This window comes from Rhinoraja longicauda, chromosome 26, assembly GCF_053455715.1.
Source record: "Rhinoraja longicauda isolate Sanriku21f chromosome 26, sRhiLon1.1, whole genome shotgun sequence".
NCBI lineage: Eukaryota > Metazoa > Chordata > Chondrichthyes > Rajiformes > Arhynchobatidae > Rhinoraja > Rhinoraja longicauda.
This window is the reverse complement of record NC_135978.1, coordinates 23692023-23711920: the sequence shown is the minus strand read 5'-3', so window position 1 is coordinate 23711920 and position 19898 is coordinate 23692023. Positions and strand designations below refer to the sequence as shown.

Genomic DNA, 19898 nt, shown 5'->3' with positions numbered 1-19898 from the left:
TAGAACGAAGATGCAGTTATCTACACACAAAGCTGGAAATCTGTGGAATACTGGATTAGAGACTGCAAAATAGTGCAATAATAGCATTGCAACTTAAAACAATTGACGTGTAAACTATTATTATTGTAGGTGGCAACTGGAAATGGTGCTTCAATCATATTATGCATCGTGCAATGTGCGATGGCAACAATGGGGGGAGGGGGGTGTAGAACCCAAAACTGTGGACAGGGCAAATGTATCACAAAATGCTGGAGTAACTCAGCGGGTCAGACAGCATCCCTGGAGAGAAGGAATGGGTGATGTTTTGGGTCGAGACTCTTCTTCAGACTGATGCCAGGGGGGCAGGACAAAGAAAGGATATAGGTGGAGACAGGAAGACAGTGGGAGAACTGGGAAGGGGGAGTGGAAGAGAGGGACAGAGGAGCTATTTAAAGTTAGAGAAGTCAATGTTCATACCGCTGGGCTGTAAGCTGCCCAAACGAAATACGAGGTGCTGTTCCTCCAATTTGCAGTGGGCCTCACTATGACACTGGAGGAGGCCTATGACAGAAAGGTCAGACTGGGACTGGGAGGGGGAGTTGAAGTGCTCAGCCACCGGGAGATCAGGTTGGCTAAGGCGGACTGAGCGAGAGTGTTGAGCGAAACAATCGCCAAGCTTGCATTTGGTCTCGCCGATGTAGAGAAATTGACATCTGGAACAGTGGATACAATAGATAAGGTTGGAGAAGGTGCAGGTGAACCTCTGCCTCACCTGGAAAGACTGTTTGGGTCCTTGGATGGAGTTGAGGGGGGAAGGTAAAGGGACAGGTGTTGCATCTCCTGCGGTTGCTGGGGAAAGTGCCTGGGGAGGGGGTGGTTTGGGTAGAAAGGGATGAGTAAACCAGGGAGTTACGGAGGGAACGATCTCTGCGGAAAGCAGAAAGGGGAGGAGATGGGAAGATGTGGCCAGTAGTAGGATCCCGATGGAGGTGACAGAAATGTTTGAGGATAATTTGTTGTATACGCTGGCTGATGGGGTGGAAGGGAGGACAAGGGGGACTCTATCCTTGTTACGAATGGGGGGGAGGGGGAGCAAGAGCGGAGCTGCCGGATAGAGAGGAGGCCCTATTGAGAGCCTCATCTATAATGGAAGAGGGGAAGCCCCGTTTCCTAAAGAATGAACATCTCTAAATTGCCTTGGAATATCAGATGAATGTGATAATAATGGAAGGATAGATTAGAAAATGCACACCTGTGGCCATGGTGATAAAGAAACCAGATTAATTTGTGTTCTTTGTTGGCATGAAATAACAAGTTGAGATTCACTAACTCAAGAGCAGCAATGGAACATCCAAATATTTGGAGGTGTGGAGTAGGATGCATAGTCAGTAATACTCAGTTCAGTTTAGGCAGGCACAGATAAATGGAGGAATTGCAGGGGATTCCTTCCACAGCAGGGATCTTTGGTTACAGTTTCTGTAACAATTGTGTGCAGTTGGTGTTGGTTATAGAGAACATAGCAGGTTTATCCAAGGGGGTTATTTTTCTAGAGCCTCCCCAAGCAATATTTTCTTCTAACTTTTCTTATTAATTTGAAATGTTTCTATATTGGTTACTTTCCTTTGCTGCGCTCAAGTTCTCACAAGGTTATGTCATCCCAAAAGGACCATATTTTGACTGATCTTCTTTTGCACCATTTCCATGTGCTTGATCAATAGAAATCAACTCAAATAAATAGACAATAGGTGCAGGAATAGGCCATTCGGCCTTTCGAGCCAGCACCGCCATTCAATGTGATCATGGCTGATCATTCTCAATCAGTACCCCGTTCCTGCTTTCTCCCCATACCCCCTGACTCCGCTATCCTTAAGAGCTCTATCTAGCTCTCTCTTGAATGTATTCAGAGAATTGGCCTCCACTGCCATCTGAGGCAGAGAATTCCACAGATTCACAACTCTCTGACTAAAAAAGTTTTTCCTCATCTCTGTTCTAAATGGCCTACCCCTTATTCTTAAACTGTGGCCCCTGGTTCTGGACTCCCCCAACATTGGGAACATGTTTCCTGCCTCTAACATGTCCAACCCCTTAATAATCTCATTGTCATAAACAAATTTTGCTCCAAACCACAAGCTTGCAAGGCTTAAAATTGAAACTCCCACAACTATGTCAGCTGATGCAGATAAGGAACCAAAGCTGTAACTTTGCTAATCAGTATGGTTTGTTGAACGAGTTGGACACTTTCCCCTCACATGCTTGCATAAAAATGAATTGCTTGGCTAAATTCCACACTTTGAAAATAATGTATGATGCTAATTCAATGCCAACCTACAAGATTAAGATAGAGTCTAAGAGTTATACAGCATGGAAACAGACCCTTCGTCCCAACTTGCCCATGGCGACCAAGATGCCCCATCTATGCTGGTCCCTTCTGCCACGTTAAAACCATATCCCTCTAAAACTTTTCCTCTCCATGTACATGTCCAATTGATTTAAATATGAAAAATGTGCTAAGCATCTGATACACAATGTTTCCTACTACTTAGCAGCATAATGTTTAATTGTGACTAATGACCCATCTCCAGCCAAGATGGTGAAACAATAAGTATGCATTTGTATACTTTCCAGACTGTCTCTCTCTCCCTTTTTCTAATAATTCAGTAGTCTATGTCACACAACCATGGCGTAATATCCATAAAACAATAATCTCCACCCAGTACCCTGCTAATAGATTATCTCAGTCCATACTTGAGGCCAGCGATTCCCATGAGTGCACAGTACAGTCGCAGCATTGCGCTGGCCTTCACCACATTTTCTTCCTTCAGTGCCGAATACACTGATATGTTGGGCTCCATATCGGTGTCTGCTGTGTCCTCACCAATGCGACCACTGCTGACCGTTGGGAGAATTGCCATTAATTCTAGTAGCAGCTGTCGCCTCATCTGCCACAGCACTGAACTGATGCGTTCCCGCTTCCGCTAAAACAACAACAAAAATTTGGGATAGGTTTTGTTATTGTCACATGTACAGAAGTATAGTGAAAAACTTTATTTTGCAAGCAATCCAATCAAATAATACTAAACACAAATACAATCAAGCCAAGTCAATAGGTAAGGGAAAGGAAAAGATACAGGGTGCAGATTCTAGTTCTCAGCAATATAGTGCAACCGTTCCACGGACAAAGTCCAATGTCCGTAATGAGGAAGAGAAGAATCGGATTGTACCCTAGTTTATGGAAGGAATGCTGAGAAGCCTTATAATAAAGGGAAAGAAACAGTTTCTGGTAGTGTGCACTTTCAAACTTCTGTTTGTTCTGCCCGACGAGAGCAGGGAAAAGAAAGAATGACCAGGGTGGGAAAGGAATTTGATTACGTTGGGTGCTCACCTAAGGCAGTATGAAGTGTAGATGGAGTCAGTGGTGGGGAATCTGGTCTGCGTGATGACTGGGCTTACATTTTTACTAGCAAAGGGAAAATCTAGCAGATTATTAACCAAATTATTACAGTATACTGGTTTTTACCACAGAGGGCAGTAAAGCAATTAAAAAATTACACCTGAATCTTTTCCCTAACAAGTCTCATTATCCATGAATTCCCAAATCACAAGGCAGAAAAGTGCTGACTCCACCCTCAAAGACTGCAAGAAGTGTAATTTTATTTTGTACTGAAATACTTCCTCATTCTCAAGACAACCATCAACAGCAGCTTGAGTCCATACAATGCCTTTAATAATGTAAAATAACCCAAAACAGGAGCATGGTCAGAAAACAAGGGATACCACAGAAAATATGTAGGAATTGGTGAAAAATGATTGAGTAAGTTGTTTCCAGAATTGCCTTAAAAGGGGAACGCAGGTGGAGCAAAATTGGATAGAGATGACATGACTCCAGAACGTTGAACACTCAGTGGGTTGTAGAACTGAAGGATACAGAGATGGATGGCAACAAATAATTTTATATAAAAATCATTATGCCAAACAATTCAAGAATCACAATTCAAAGCAGTCACATGCATTACTGTCTGAAAATGAGAAGTTGAAAATCATTGTGAACTGGAAGCTATTATATGCAATGAGCATTGATGAACTGAAATGGTATCGTCAATGGTTGATATGATGTGAAAAAAATGGAAGAGAATATTCCTGATCCGAAGCAGCTGAGGATAGTGGCTAACATTGGAGTACTGAAAATTGTAAATGAAGTGTGTGCAGGAAAGCACAACATGACATTATTTAAAACTAAACTATGGCAATAGATTATATAACACGTCAAACTGACAGTCTATATTATTAGCTTTGATTTTTCAAAGAGTCCTGAATTTTAAAAAAAAAATGTAACCACAAAGAACCTAAATAACTTGAGCAAAAAGTCTTTAATCTTTTATAGATCTTTTGATGTCTCATAAAATGCAACTTACTTTTTGAAATCAATTATGAAGCCAATTCATCCACAGCCACCATTTACATAGAAACATCGAAAATAGGTGGGGTAGGCCATTCAGCCCTTCGATCAATATGATCATGACTGGTCATCCAAAATCAGTACCCTGTTCCTGCTTTCTCCCCATATCCCTTGATTCTGTTCGCCCCAAGTGCTATATCTAACTTTCTCTTGAATGCATGCAGTGAATTGGCCTCCACTGCCTTCTGTGGCAGAGAGTTGCACAGATTCACAACTCTCTGGGTGAAAAAGTTTTTCCTCATCTCAGTCCTAAATGGCCTACCCATTATTCTTAAACTGTAACCCCTGGTTCTGGACTCCCCCAACATCGGGAACATTTTTCCTGCATCGAGCCTGTCCAACCCCTTAAGAATTTTATATGTTTCTATAAGATCACCTCGCATCCTTCTAAATTCCAGTGAATATATGCCCAGTCGATCCATTCTTTCATATGTCAGTCCCGCCATCCCAGGAATTAACCTGGTGAACCTACGCTACACTCCCTGAATAGCAAGAATGTCCTTCCTTAAATTAGGAGACCAAAACTGCACGCAATACTCCAGGTGTGGTCTCACCATGGCCCTGTACAATTGTAGAAGGACCTCCTTGCTCCTATACTCAAATCCTCTCGCTATGAAAGCCAACATGCCATTTATTTTCTTCACTGCCCGCTGTTTCTTACCTGCTGCCCGTTGCGGATGAACATGCCAAACCAGGTCCTCACTTTAGCATTAGTTCCCAATAGTAGGCCACTAACAAATGACACGAGGTCAGTCACAGTATCGTCAGAGCCATCGTTCTTGCACTGGTCCAGGGTCAGAGCTATTCCAAGGCCAGGGAGGTGGCATTCTTCCACCTAGAACGTAATAAGGTAAAAGTATGAGAAAGCCTAAGAAGGCTATTTAGTATATTCTGCTCACGATCCATGTACAAATATTTTAAGATAAGCTTTGCACTCCTCCCTGTGACTCTCCTTCAGTGCATACTCGTTTCCCTTCCTGACCTCAAGCAAATATGATTAGTTGCAAAGAGTTTTTGTTTTTCAGTTACCACTGATTTGAAAGCAAGCTATATTAGAAATAGATTTAAATCAAATTTTTGTCTGTTTCTATTCATATTTATCTATCAAGCATGGCATTTTAGTGTTATTTAAAACATCAAAAATATTTAATAGCACATTAACAATAGTAGCAATTGATTAAATAAAGTTTAATGAACACAGAAAAAATTGATTTATCATTAATATAAATGTTTTTGAAAAAAATGAGTAATCCAATTTTAAATAAATAAAAAATAATTTTCAAAACTATACTGAGCCATGAAAATAGTTGAATATAGTTGCCAGTTTCATACCAAAATGGAATTATTCAAAAGATAATCCATTAATCATTTTGCTTGTCAAAAAAACATAATGTTAAAACATTAAAGGCTCCATTTTAATGGTAATATTTCATTCTTGAAAAGTGGTGAAGATCCTCAGCAAAATACGGTTTAAATCAATTTAAAAGATCTGTTATTTTTTTCTGTATGTAATTTGTACTTGAAATTCCTCAAAACATTTGCAATTCTTTGATTTTGGGCGATGTATTAGTGTAACAGCAAGAATTCTAGACGATCTTTCCTTGTTCTCAGTCCCCGGTCTCAATAGATAATGAACTATTTTTCAAAGGTGCCAGCTGATACCAAAGCAGGCCTCTTTGTCTCTCCACATCCAATCCTCTCCAAAAAGATATGTGCTAGATTTTGTATTCATTACAATGATGGGAATATAGCTATAAAAATTAATTCTGGAACACATGCAGAAGTTAAAAACACCCTGTAGTATCACCAGCGGGCAATTGCACAAAAACATTGTATCCTTTCAAACCAAATCCACTCAGGTGCATTCCAGTGAAGAAGAATGGAATTTTAAATTGGCTACATGGAGGGATGCCACCTGGCCCACTGCGTCCATGCCAGAAAAGCAGAGCTATTTAGGTTACATCCCACTGACCTGGTGGTTGAAGTTTTCTGCCTCGCCATCTTTTCCAGCAGTTTCGGACATACACCATTCTGAGTCAATTTGAGCAAATAGTGAAAGGCTACACTGCTGCAGGTTGGTTAAGCAGAAACAGTTCGAGAATGACCGCTGATATGCAGTGCCAGGCACCAGTGGAAATGGCACAGCTCAGTGTGACCATGGGAACATATCCATGAAGAGGGTTTTGGCAGAATGAGTACACAAGTGTAATGTTGTTTCTTACCACCATGGCTCGGACATTTAAAGCCTGCGTAGGATTCATCTTGCATAGCTGTCGAAGTGCCTCAGTTCTGCGACGGCCCCCAGCACTCTCCTCATCCTGACGCTCACCATTCTTTATTAAGCCCCTGCAAACTAATGAACAGAGGCTCTGTGTTACACCCAAATTCACCATATCAGAAAGGAAATAATGAGTCGAAAAAGAGTGCAGATACATTTAATATATACATTTATATTTTTTAATTATCTTCTTTCTTCCATCATGTGAATTTCTCCCAGTGCTCAGCACCATTTATGGCCAAGCGGGCAGATAGATGACTTGCTCCAAAACCTAGAGGGGAATTCCTTTCTGTAATTTCTTTTTTAAATGGGGCTAATTTGGAACTTATTCAATAGTTAAGAATAATAAATCACTGTTAAGCATAATTGCATAACTTTGCTTCTCCCACAAGAGCCGACATCTGTGAGATTGTTTTTCTCCCCATCTCAGATACCCAAGTAAATGATCTTGGCAAAAACAATGCTACTACAGACTTTAGTATAATCACATCGCCCTGATTACAAGTGGACTCTTGGGCTATTTAAGCCTGTTTATTACAGTGTTGACTTGAAAAGAAATACATTTACCTTCATTAAAGCTGTCAGGAACATTTGCTACCAACAAACACATGAACCAGGATCCATTCTTTACATGCAGCAAGGCTTCTGCTACTTCAGTAATTGGCAATAATGATGGGAGCTCTGTGGAAGGAAAAAAAGAGCTTCATACAAATTATTTATCAACCACAATTTAAATATTCTATACTAAATCGAAAGTATTATTTTGGATAGTGACAGTGTTATTAACACCTCACATAAATTTGGATAATTCTATTATTTTTCATCAAATATGCAAATATTATTAATATTCTGGCACTGGTTTGGATGATGAGCAGGAGGAATTCTGTAATCAGATCAGTTTGCTCATACTCCAGCTCATCACCTTTAGTAGGAGCCCTTCCACTGTTGGGGTTTTGCTGCAAGGAATAATTCTTCCCTGAACCTACTGAAGGAAAAGTTACATTAATCTTTAATTTTATTGATAATGCAATTTTTACCTGCTTGAAGGATACACAGCACATCTGCAACTTCATCTAGATACACAGGACTCTCAAACAGTTCTGAAGATTTCATAAAAAATTCTCCATTTGAATCAGATACCTTAAAAATACAAGCAAGAAACAACAGTGACATGTAAATTAATTAAAATTTGTTTTCAAATTCTCATTGTTGATCCCTACCTTATGGAATCCTCCCAACTGAACACGTGCTACGGATTTCCCCAGTTGGTTTAGGCTAGAAGGTTAGTTGTTAAGGCAGTTCAAGTATGTCAGGAAACCTGGACAAATGCACTCAAAATTGGAAACTGAAAGCCTGTCGGTAAGGATGATGTTTTAAATTCCACTACAACGTTCAGATAACTTTCTAAATAAATTCCTGTTAATCAACATTGTATCACAACTAACAAAACACAGTGGACACAGAATCACGTTACAGGTTTCCAGTTAGAAAAGCAACCATTCACTGCTACCCTCTGCTCGATTAATCGACCGACATGTCTTGTATACCTGCCCTGCAGGACTGTCAAAAGCCATAGTGAAGTGCATATAAACACCAGTTATCGCCTATTTCTCCTAATTAGCCCCTGGCTTTCCAAGTGAACATAAATCCTGTTTCTCAGAATTTTCGTCAATATCCCCCACACTAATTACAAGGTTTATCCCTACTGCTCGATGTGAAAAAGGGAACAATATTAGCTATCCTGTCCTCTGATACCTCACCCGTGGTACAAAGATTCAAACATTACTGCCAGAGCCATCTCGTCAAAAATATTTTAATAGGAGCTTGTGCACCGTTGTTCATCTGCCCTTAGAACAGAAATAAGTTACATTTACTTGTACTTCTAATATCTTCCTGAAATCCTAATGTGCTTCATAATCAGTGATATATTTCAAAATGTTCTTCAGCAGTCAAATTTGCATTCTATAGCATGCCGCAAAGATTAAATTATATTCATGATCAATTAGTTCTTTTCAGCAATATTTCATGAAACATTAAAAATTTCCAATTCAGTCATCCTCATTTATTCATAAAATATCCTGACCCAATCATGAACTTCAATGTGGACAGTGCTATTCGTGAAGAACATTTTGTTTTAGCCACACAGGAAAGCTACGAGTGTGGTTTATGTTAGTTTCTACAAGGAAGGGTTTTATTTTCTAATTCAGTGATCCTCAGCATGCTCCACCATCAGCTAGTTCATATGTCTACACTTTAGCCAAGGAAAACTTTAATCTTGTGAATGATTTCAAAGCACATTCGTGATTTTCTGGAAAGGTAATTGGATGTAGTAAGGGATAGCGAGAAGATAAATAAAGGAGTCCAATTTCTGCCTTAGGTACAGGCAGATTATCACTCATTACCTTGTTCATTATTACCAGCAATTCACTCAGAGCTAGTCGGAGCCGACGAGGAGAGTCGCTGTGTTCAAACTCCAAAGCCAGGCCGTGCTGCAACTGCGACACCAGAATGCTCTCACCATTTGCTCCACCCAATTTGTGCCTGTCATGGGGAAAGTAAAGGCCATAAATAAGATTTTTTTTTAACATCATATGATTAAACAAACTGCTGGAGTATTTCAAGCAGGTCACAGAGCTCAGAAGACTATCGGAACACAGCTACCAGCCTTGGAGGGCATCTACAACACACGATGCCTCAGAAAAGCCACCAGCATTCACAAAGACTCCTCACACCCCTGCATTAGTCTGTTCGAACTTCTACCATCGGGCAGACGCTACAAGACCTTCTACGCCCGCACCTCCAGACTCAGGAACAGCTTCATCCCCAGGGCCATAGCTGCCATGAACCGGTCCTGCTGAGCCGGATGGTCACATCGCACAGTGAACCGGCACAGATCTACTTGCACTTTATTCTGTTTTAAAACGATCTAATTTGTTTCATTGGGTTGTTTAAATTAAAACTGATTAGCTAATTAATTTATTGCATCGTATGGGAGGTGCATTCCCAATCTCGTTGTACCCCTGTACAATGACAATAAAGATATATTGTATTGTATTGTATATTGTATCAGTGGAGCGAAATGGACAGATGACGTTCTGGGTTGGGACCGTTTTTCAAGACTGGAGTAGAAGGGAGATAGCTGGTAGAAAGTGGTGGGAGTGTGTGTGTGCATGTGTGTGTGTGTGGGGGGGGGGGGGGGGGGATGGGGGGGTAGGGCAAGAACTGGCAAATTATAGGCAGGAGGAGTTAATTAGAAAATGAGTCGGGAGGGGGTGGGGAGAGAAGAATGGAGATGATCACAAAAAGGTGGATGTATTAAGTGGAGAAGACAAACGGCTGCACTTTGTGAAATTTCATTAAATGTCTGTGAGTGAAATCTAAAACTAGAGGGAGAGATGGTAAGTAGATGGGAATGGGTTGGGAGGGGGGGGAAGGTGCTGGAAGTGTGGTGGAAATTGGGGACCCAGAGAACCTATGGGTGGATGATGGGCAGAAGGAGGTGGCAGAGAAGAAGGAGATTGAGAACCTCATGTCCTGGTGTCGAGACAGCAACCTTTCTCTCAACATCAGCAAGACAATGGAGATAGTGATCGACTTCAGGACACATACCCCAGCTTATATTGATGGTGCCGAAGTAGAGATGGGCGAAAACTTCATGCGTGTAGGAAAAAACTGCAGATGCTGGTTTAAATCAGAGGTAGACACAAAATGTTGGAGTAACTCAGCAGGACAGCCAGTATCTCTGGAGAGAAGGAAGGTGATGTTTCGGGTCGGGACCCTTCTTCAGACCGCAACGTCACCATTCCTTCTCTCCAGAGATGCTGCCTGTCCCGCTGAGTTATTCCAGCATTTTGTGTCTATCGTCGAAAACGTCAAATTCCTCCGTCAATATCACCAACAACTGGACCACCCATATTGAAGCAACAACCAAGAATTTGGTTGTTTTGGAATTTTTTGAGGATGTAACAAGCAGAATGGATAAGGGAGAGCCAGTGAATGTGGTGTATCTGGACCTTCAAAAAGCCTTTGACAAGTTCCCACACAAGAGATTAGTGTGCAAAATGGTATTGTGGGTAGGGTATTGACATGGATAGAGAACTGGTTGGCAGACAGGAAGCAAAGAGTAGGAATTAATGGGTCCTTTTCAGAATGGCAGGCAGTGACTAGTGGGGTGCCGCAAGGCTCTGTGTTGGGACCCTAATTGTTTACAATATATATTAAAGATTTAGAGGAGAGAATTAAATGTAACATCTCTAAGTTTGCGGATGACACAAAGCTGGGTAGCAGTGCGAGCTGCGAGGAGGATACTATGAGGCTGCAAGGTGACTTGGATAGGTTGGTTGAGTGGGCAGAAGCATGGCAGATGCAGTATAATGTGGATAAACGTGAGGTTATCCACTTTGGTGGAAAGAACAGGAAGGCAGATTATTATCTGAATGGTGTCAGATTCAGAGAAGGGGAGGTGCAACGAGACCTAGGTGTGCTTGTACATCAGTCACTGAAAGTAAGCATGCAGGTACAGCAGGCAGTGAAGAAAACCAATGGCATGTTGGCCTTCATTGCGAGAGGATTTGAGTTTAGGAGCATGGAGGTCCTACTGCAGTTGTACAGTTGATGCACCTGTACAGGTGCAGTTGATTCTACACCTGGAGCATTGTGTGCAATTTTGGTCTCCTAATTTGAGGAAGGATATTCTTGCTATTAAGGGAGTGCAGTGTAAGTTCACCAGGTTAATTCCCGGGATGGCGGGACTGACATATGATGAAAGAATGGGTCGACTGGGCTTGTATTCGCTGGAATTTAGACGGATGAGAGGGGATCTTATAGAAACATATAAAATTCTTAAGAGGATTGGACAGGGTAGATGCAGGAAAAATGTTCCCCATGTTGGAGTCCAGAACCAGGGGTCACAATTTAAGAATAAAGGGTAAGCCATTTAGGACTGAGATGAGGAAAAACTTTTTCACCCAGAGAATTATGAATCTGTGGAATTCTCTGCAGTGGAGGCCAATTCACTGAATGTTTTCAAGAGAGAGTTAGATTTAGTTTTTAGGGCTAATGGAATCAAGGGATATGGGGAAGATAGCAGGAACGGGGTACAGATTTTGGATGATCAGCCATGACCATCAACTGGCTCGAAGGGCCGAATGGCCTACTCCTGCGCCTATTTTCTATGTTTCTAAGAAAGCACCCCAATGCCTTTACTTCCTTAGAAGGCATAGGAAGTTTGGCATGTCCCCTTTAACTCTCACCAACCTCTACAGAAGCACCACAGAAAGCATTTTATTAGGATACATCACAAGTTGGTTTGGGAACAGCTCCATCCAGGTCTGTAAGAAATTGCAGCGAATTGTGGACGTAGCCCAGGTCATCGCCCAAACCAACCTTCCTTCTTTTAATTCCATTTATACCTCATGCTGCCTCGGCAAGGCCAGCAGCATAATCGAGGACGAGTCGCATTCTGGCCACTCCCTCTTCTCCCCTCAGGCAAAAGGTGTGAAAATGCACACCACCAGGTTCAGGGACAGTTTCTTCCCAGCTGTTATCAGGCAACATTATTCCCATATCATGTATTTATACACTATAAATGGATTGATTGTAGTCATGTATTGTCTTTCGGCTGGCTGTTTAGCATGCAACAAAAAGCTTTTCACTGTACCTCAGTACATGTGACAATAAACTAAACGAAACTGAACTGAGGAGGGGAAGGAACTTATGCAGGAGCAGGGCAGGGCGAGGGAGCAGGGCAGGGTAGGGTGAGGGGGTGAAGTGGAAAGAAAAATGTGCATGAGAGGACTTGGGTATATCAGGAGATAGAAACTGTAGAAAGTGGCATGCACACAGGCCTGGAAACAGGCCTTTTGGCCCAACGCCACAAAGCCAATATTTCCCATTTACACTAGTTCCACCTGTCTGCGGTTGGCCCATATCCCTTTAAACCAGTCCTATCCATATACTTGTGTATATGTTTCTTAAACATTGCGAAAGTACCTGCCTCAACTACCTCCTCCAGCAGCTCGTTGCATACACCCACCACCCTTTATGTAAAAAGTTACTCCTTGGGTTCCTATTTAATCTTTCTCCCTGTCACTTTAAACCTATGTCCTCTGGTTCTTGATTCCCCTACTCTGGGCAAGAGACTATGTGCATCTACCCGATCTATTCCTCTCATGATTTTGTACAATGGACCACCCCTCATCCTCCTACGCTCCAAGGAAGAGTCCTAGTCTGCTCAACCTCTCCCTATAGCTCAGGTTGTCAAGTCGAGGCAACATCTTAGTAATATCTTGGTTAACATCTTTCCTATAACAGGGTGACCAATCCTACTTGCTAATGACATTTCACTGCCTTTATTGGCCCTTCTATTTGTCTGCTTGCTGCATCATCTCTGCACCCTTTCCACCTGCAAATCTTCTCTGTATCCTTTGTGTGCCGATCATGTTGCAAACTTAATATAATCTCATCTAACTACACATGATCCATATTCCTTCATCCTTGCATGCTTGCGTGCCTTTCTAAATACCTCTTAAAAATCACTATTGCATCTGCCTCCAACTGCCACTCTGTGTAAGAAAACTTGCCTCGTATATCTTTTTAAAATTTCCTTCTCTTATCTTAAAGCTATACCTTGTAGTAATTAACAATTTCCCCTTGGGAAAAAGATCAGCTATCTATCTATACCTCTCAGAATTTTAGTTACTTCTATCAGGTCACTCTCCCAGCCTTCAATGACTTGCAATACAAGTGCTTGCCTAAATGCTTAAATGTTGTGAGATTACCCACTTCCAGCACTCACTCAGGCAGTACACGAGTAATCTGCCATTCTCAAATTTTCCCTTTGCCAGTAAAAGTGTAAGTCCAGTCATCACGCAGACCAGATTCGCCACTATTGACTCCATCTACAAAATTTCATACTACCTTGGGTGAGCATCCAAAAAGCAAATAAATTCTTAGAACCACTCTAATCCTCTTCCCCCATAACCTAAACAGATGTCCTCTGGATTTTGGCATGAAAACTCACGGCAGCTCATTGTGCACAACATCAATATGATGCTCAAATTTTTTTTTTGATGTTGACTCAATGCTAGTTGAGGCATAAATGCTGGTCAGTACACTGGGGAGAACTCGCATTCTTGTTTTGTTAAGAGAGTTTTATTGTCATATGTACCATAACGGCACAATGAAATTCTTGCTTGCAGCTGCACAACAGATTTGTAAACACGATGACTGATTTTGCAGGATAGCTTTGCACCTGCCCCGGAGAGAACAACTAATATTAGTTTCGGATCCCACCCAAAATATGGCAGCTGATAATGCAACATGGTCAATTCTGAAGAATTGTTATTTAGTCATCTTTAAAATATGACTTAATCGAGAAATGTTTCATCCTAGAGCAGGGGTTCCCAACCTTTTTCGTCCAGTTTACCCTGCCATCTTTTTGAAAGTAAATTTACCCCCACCGTTTTGTTCAGTAATTTGAGTTTACTCTTCTACCATAATAAAGCAACTGACAATGGGGAAATTTTAAAATACTGTTTTAACATTATTTTAAGTTCAAATAACAATAATAATAGCACATAACAATGTTATTTCACTTATTTATGAACAACTAATGATGAACAGATACCGGTATACCAGAACCAAACACAGTCAGTCAATGAGAACAAATCAAACAACATTTCTACCTCAAATCTAAATACATTAAAAAAATATATTATAATTGAAAAAAAGTACAAATCCAGAATCAACAAATTTATCCCTGGGAGTAAATTCACCCCAGTTTAGGAACCCTTGTCCTAGAGATATAATAACTTGAGGTTAAAATTGTAATAGCACAAATAATTCACATTCTTAAAAAATCTTACGAACAAGACTATCAACAAAATCACACAAATTAATCACTTGGCATCTATATAAACTTTTATTTATACCAGTAACATATAAATACCTCAGCTGTTGTTCTTTTGTAGCATCCTGTTCCAGTGCATGGAAATCTACTGATAATAAAGCCACAATGGAGTTGACAGCTTCAATCCCAGACAGGAGGCGCAGGATGAGTTTTTTATCTTGAGCCCATGCATCACTTTGATCAGCTGGGGCACAAAGAGCCATTCTCACCAAACAGGGTAACAGCAGCCTCAGCTCTGGGTCACTTAGTGCTGCCAGCTTCACCACATCCACCTTCTGCATAGCCTCAAATGCAAAGGAACTGACAAACTGTAGGCATGTAAACTCCGTCATCTTTGTTGAAGGCACCTGAATAGAAAATAACATTTGCAAGTAATTTTCAATTCAGCAATAGGCAAATGTTTAGTTATTATTGTCACATGTTCCGAGATACAATGACAAGTATTGTGTTGTGGGGACCAACATTCTGGCAGGCAGGTTTGCTAGTGCTACATGTGTGGCTTTAAACTAAGTAGTGGGGGGGAGGGGTGACAAATTGGGAATATGAAGATGGAGTTAAAGGGGAAGCGAATACAGGAGAAATTGCAAAGGACTCTCGAATAAATGGGAAGGGAAGTTCTAGATGGGATAAGAGAGTAAGGTCAGGGCCAATTGTTACCGGTGTGAGAGGGGAGGTGAATACTGAAGTTAAATGCGCAAAGTATGAAAAATAAAGTGGATGAGCTTGAGGCTCAGTTAGAAATTGGCAAGTATGATGTTGTGGGAATCACAGAGACATGGCTACAAGAGGACCAGGGCTAGGAACTGAATATTCAGGGGTACACAACGTATAGAAAAGACAGACAGGTGGGCAGAGGGGGTGGGATCGCTCTGTTGGTAAGGAATGTTATTCACTCCCTTGCAAGGGGTGATATAGAATCAGGAGATGTGGAATCGGTATAGATAGAAATGAGGAATTGTAAGGGTAAAAAGACCCTAATGGGAGTTATCTATAGGCCCCCAAATGGTAGCCTCGACATAGGGTGCAAGTTGAATCAAGAGATAAAATTGGCATGTCGCAAATGTAATGCTACGGTGGTTATGGGAGATTTCAACATGCAGGTAGACTGGGAAAATCAGGTTGGTAATGGACCCCAGGAAAGAGAGTTTGTGGAGTGCCTCCGAGATGGATTCTTAGAACAGCTTGTACTGGAGCCTACCAGGGAGAAGGCAATTCTGGATTTAGTGTTGGGAAATGAACCTGATCTGATAATCGGACTCAAGGTAAAAGAGCCATTAGGACGCAGTGATCACAATATGATAAGTTTTACTCTACAAATTGAGAGGGAGAAGGGAAAATCGGAAGTGTCAGTATTACAGTATAGCAAAGGGGATTACAGAGGCATGAAGCAGGAGCTGGCCATATTTGACTGGAAGGAGGCTCGAGCAGGTATTCCTGGGAACAATGCAGAAGTTGTAGGATCAATTTATCCCAAGGAGGAGGAAAGATTCTAAGGGGAGTAAGAGGCACCCGTGGCTGACAAGGGTAGTCAAGGACAGCATAAAAATAAAAGAGGTCTATCATAACAAAGAAGAGTGGGAAGCCAGAGGATTGGGACTCTTAAAGAGCAACCGATGAAAACTAAAAAGGCAATACGGGGAGAAAAGATGAGGTACGAAGGTTAGCTAGCCAATAATATAAAGGAGGATAGTAAATGCTTTTTTAGGTATGTGAAGAGAAAAAAAATAGTCAAGGCAAATGTGGGTCCCTTGAAGTCAGAAGCAGGGGAATTTATGATGGTGAACAAGGAAATGGCAGACGAGTTGAACCGGTACTTTGGATCTGTCTTCACTAAGGAAGATACAAACAATCTCCCAGATGTTCTAGTGGCCAGAGATCCTAGGGTGACAGAGGAACTGAAGGAGATTCACATTAGGCAGGAAATGGCGTTGGGTAGACGGATGGGACTGAAGGCTGATAAATCCCCAGGGCCAGATGGTCTGCATCCCAGGGTACTTAAGGAGGTGGCTCTAGAAATTGTGGACGCATTGGTGATCGATTTCCAATGTTCTATAAATTCAGGATCAGTTCCTGTGGATTGGAGGGTATCTAATGTTATCCCACTTTTTAAGAAAGGAGGGAGAGAGAAAATGGGAATTTATAGACCAGTTAGTCTGACATCAGTGGTGGGGAAGATGCTGGAGTCAATTATAAAAGACAAAATTGCGGAGCATTTGGATAGCAGTAACAGGATTGTTCCGAATTAGCATGGATTTACGAAGGGGAAATCATGCTTGACTAATCTTCTGGAATTTTTTGAGGATGTAACTAGGAAAATTGACAGGGGTTAGCCGGTGGATGTGGTGTACCTCGACTTTCAGAAAGCCTTCGACAAGGTCCCACATAGGAGATTAGTGGGCAAAATTAGAGCACAAGGTATTGGGGTAGGGTACTGACATGGATAGAAAATTGGTTGACAGACAGAAAGCAAAGAGTGGGAATAAATGGCTCGGTGCTGGGACCGCAGCTATTTACAATATACATTTATGACTTGGATGCAGGGATTAAAAGTACCATTAGCAAATTTGCAGATGATACAAAGCTGGGTGGTAGTGTGAGCTGTGAGGAAGTTGCTATGAGGTTGCAGGGTGACTTGGACAGGTTGTGTGAGTGGGGAGATGCATGGCAGATGCAGTTTAATGTGGATAAGTGTGAGGTTATCCACTTTGGTGGTAAGAATAAGGCGGCAGATTATTATCTGAATGGTGTCAAGTTAAGAAAAGGGGACGTAAAACGCGATCTGGGTGTCCTAGTGTATCAGTCACTGAAAGGAAGCATGCAGGTACAGCAGGCAGTGAAGAAAGCCAATGGAATGTTGGCCTTCATAACAAGAGGAGTTGCGTTTAGGAGCAAAGAGGTCCTTCTGCAGTTGGATAGGGCCCTAGATTATTAAGGGGTTGGACATGTTAGAGGCGGGAAACATGTTCCCAATGTTGGGGGAGTCCAGAACCAGGGGCCACAGTTTAAGAATAAGGGGTAGGCCATTTAGAACAGAGATGAGGAAAAACCTTTTTAGTCAGAGAGTTGTGAATCTGTGGAATTCTCTGCCTCAGAGGGCAGTGGAGGCCAATTCTCTGAATACATTCAAGAGAGAGCTAGATAGAGCTCTTAAGGATAGCGGAGTCAGGGGGTATGGGGAGAAAGCAGGAACGGGGTATTGATTGAGAATGATCAGCCATGATCACATTGAATGGCGGTGCTGGCTCGAAGGGCCGAATGGCCTACTCCTGCACCTATTGTCTATTGTCTATTGTCTAGTGAGACCGCACCTGGAGTACTGTGTGCAGTTTTGGTGTCCAAATTTGAGGAAGGATATTCTTGCTATTGAGGGCGTGCAGCGTAGGTTTATTAGGTTAATTCCCGGAATGGCGTGACTGTCATATGTTGAAAGACTGGAGCGGCTAGGCTTGTATACACTGGAATTTAGAAGGATGAGAGGGGATCTCATCGAAACATATAAGATTATTAAGTGGTTGGACACGTTAGAGGCAGGAAACATGTTCCCAATGTTGGGGGAGTCCAGAACCAGGGGCCACAGTTTAAGAATAAGGGGTAGGCCATTTAGAACGGAGATGAGGAAAAACTTTCAGTCAGAGAGTTGTGAATCTGTGGAATTCACTGCCTCAGAAGGCAGTGGAGGCCAATTCTCTGAATGCATTCAAAAGAGAGTTAGATAGAGCTCTTAAGGATAGCAGAGTCAGGGGGTATGGGGAGACGGCAGGAACGGGGTACTGATTGAGAATGATCAGCCTAGGCTCTCCGGAAGCGGTGGGGGCTTAGCCACTGTGTTTAAGAAACATTTCAACTGCCGCCTCCTGAACGCTGATCGTTTCTCCAGTTTCGAGGTGCAACTAATTAAAGTAGGCCTAGCCTATCCCCTCTTAATTGTTCTTGTGTATCGCCCACCAAAAATGCATAAGGACTTCATCACCCAATTTGCTGATCTGATTTCTAGCATTTTGCCCAAATTTGACTGGATCATGATTCTTGGTGACTTTAATATTCATGTTTGCTGTCCCACTAAGCCTCTTGTGAGTGAATTTATGCACCTGGTTGAGTCCTTCAATCTGACTCTTCACACCACGGGACCCACTCACAAGTTAGGCCATACTCTCGACCTAGTGTTATCGTCCGGATTCCCAATCAACAACATTGAAACTACTGAAGCCTGTCTATCGGACCACAGCGCTATCATTTTTGACGCATCTCTGCCTTTATCTCCCGCAAAATCTCATCTCCCTGTTCGCTACTCCCGCGACATAAATTCATTGACTGCCAGTAAATTCTCCGAGGCTCTCACAGCTGCCCCCAACATCTGCACTATTGAGGCCTCTCCCCCCCCATCTCAGCACTGAAGATCTCGCCTCTTTATTTAATATCACTTGCTCTTCCATCCTGGATTCTATCGCTCCCCTTAAAATGAAAAAGCCCAAGCCCAAAGGTCGGCCGTGGCTCAATGACACCACCAAAGCCCTAAGAAGGGAGTGCAGAAAATCAGAAAGGAGGTGGAAATGTGACGAGCTTCAAATTTCCTTCGAAATTCTGAGAAACAATCTTCTCAAATACCAGGAAGCAGTAAAGTCTGCTAGAGCACAATACTTCTCCGACCTTATTTCCAAAAACTCTCATAACTCCAAGGTCCTATTTAGAACAATTACCTCTGTCATATGTCCCGCCCCCAGTACCAGCTTAGTTGGGTCCCCTGCTAAGTGCGAAGAATTCGCTAAATTTTTCACCAACAAAGTTGAGAACATTAGAATGAACATTTCCCCTCCCACCCGTGACCTAGCTGTCTCACTAGTCTGTTCATCTAAATTGGACTGTTTCCAACCCGTCACTCTATCCTCCCTTGCAAAGCTTGTCTCCGCTATGAAACCTGCAACCTGCCCCCTTGATCCTGCCCCCACTGCCCTTCTGAAGGATGTCATTGCAATAGCCGGTCCCAGCATCCTCTCTATTATCAACAGTTCTCTGGCCACTGCCACTGTTCCAACCAGTTTCAAGCACGCGGTGGTCCAGCCCCTACTGAAAAAACCTAACCTAGACCCCACCTTGCCTAGTAACTACAGACCCATTTCCAAACTGCCATTCCTGTCAAAAGTCCTTGAAAAGGCAATCCTAAACCAATTAGTGCCCTACCTACACCAAAACACCATCCTGGAAAGTTTCCAGTCAGGTTTCAGAGCCCACCACAGCACAGCACAGAGTCTGCCTTGTTGAAGGTACACAACGACCTG

At 42.2% G+C, this 19898-nt stretch overlaps 1 protein-coding gene across 2 annotated transcripts in view; it reads right to left on the bottom strand.

The window, feature by feature from the left end:
• Positions 1-19898, bottom strand: part of ints2 (integrator complex subunit 2) — a 64141-nt gene that overhangs the window by 41528 nt on the left and 2715 nt on the right. For both annotated transcript variants that reach the window (XM_078422238.1, XM_078422239.1), the window contains exons 2-8: positions 14662-14969; positions 9116-9254; positions 7751-7853; positions 7281-7394; positions 6658-6788; positions 5097-5270; positions 2725-2954 (exon numbers count right to left, since the gene is read on the bottom strand). In XM_078422238.1, the coding sequence (XP_078278364.1) occupies positions 2725-2954; positions 5097-5270; positions 6658-6788; positions 7281-7394; positions 7751-7853; positions 9116-9254; positions 14662-14954 (1184 nt within the window). In that variant the 5' untranslated portion in view covers positions 14955-14969. The remainder of the gene's footprint in view (positions 1-2724; positions 2955-5096; positions 5271-6657; positions 6789-7280; positions 7395-7750; positions 7854-9115; positions 9255-14661; positions 14970-19898) is intronic.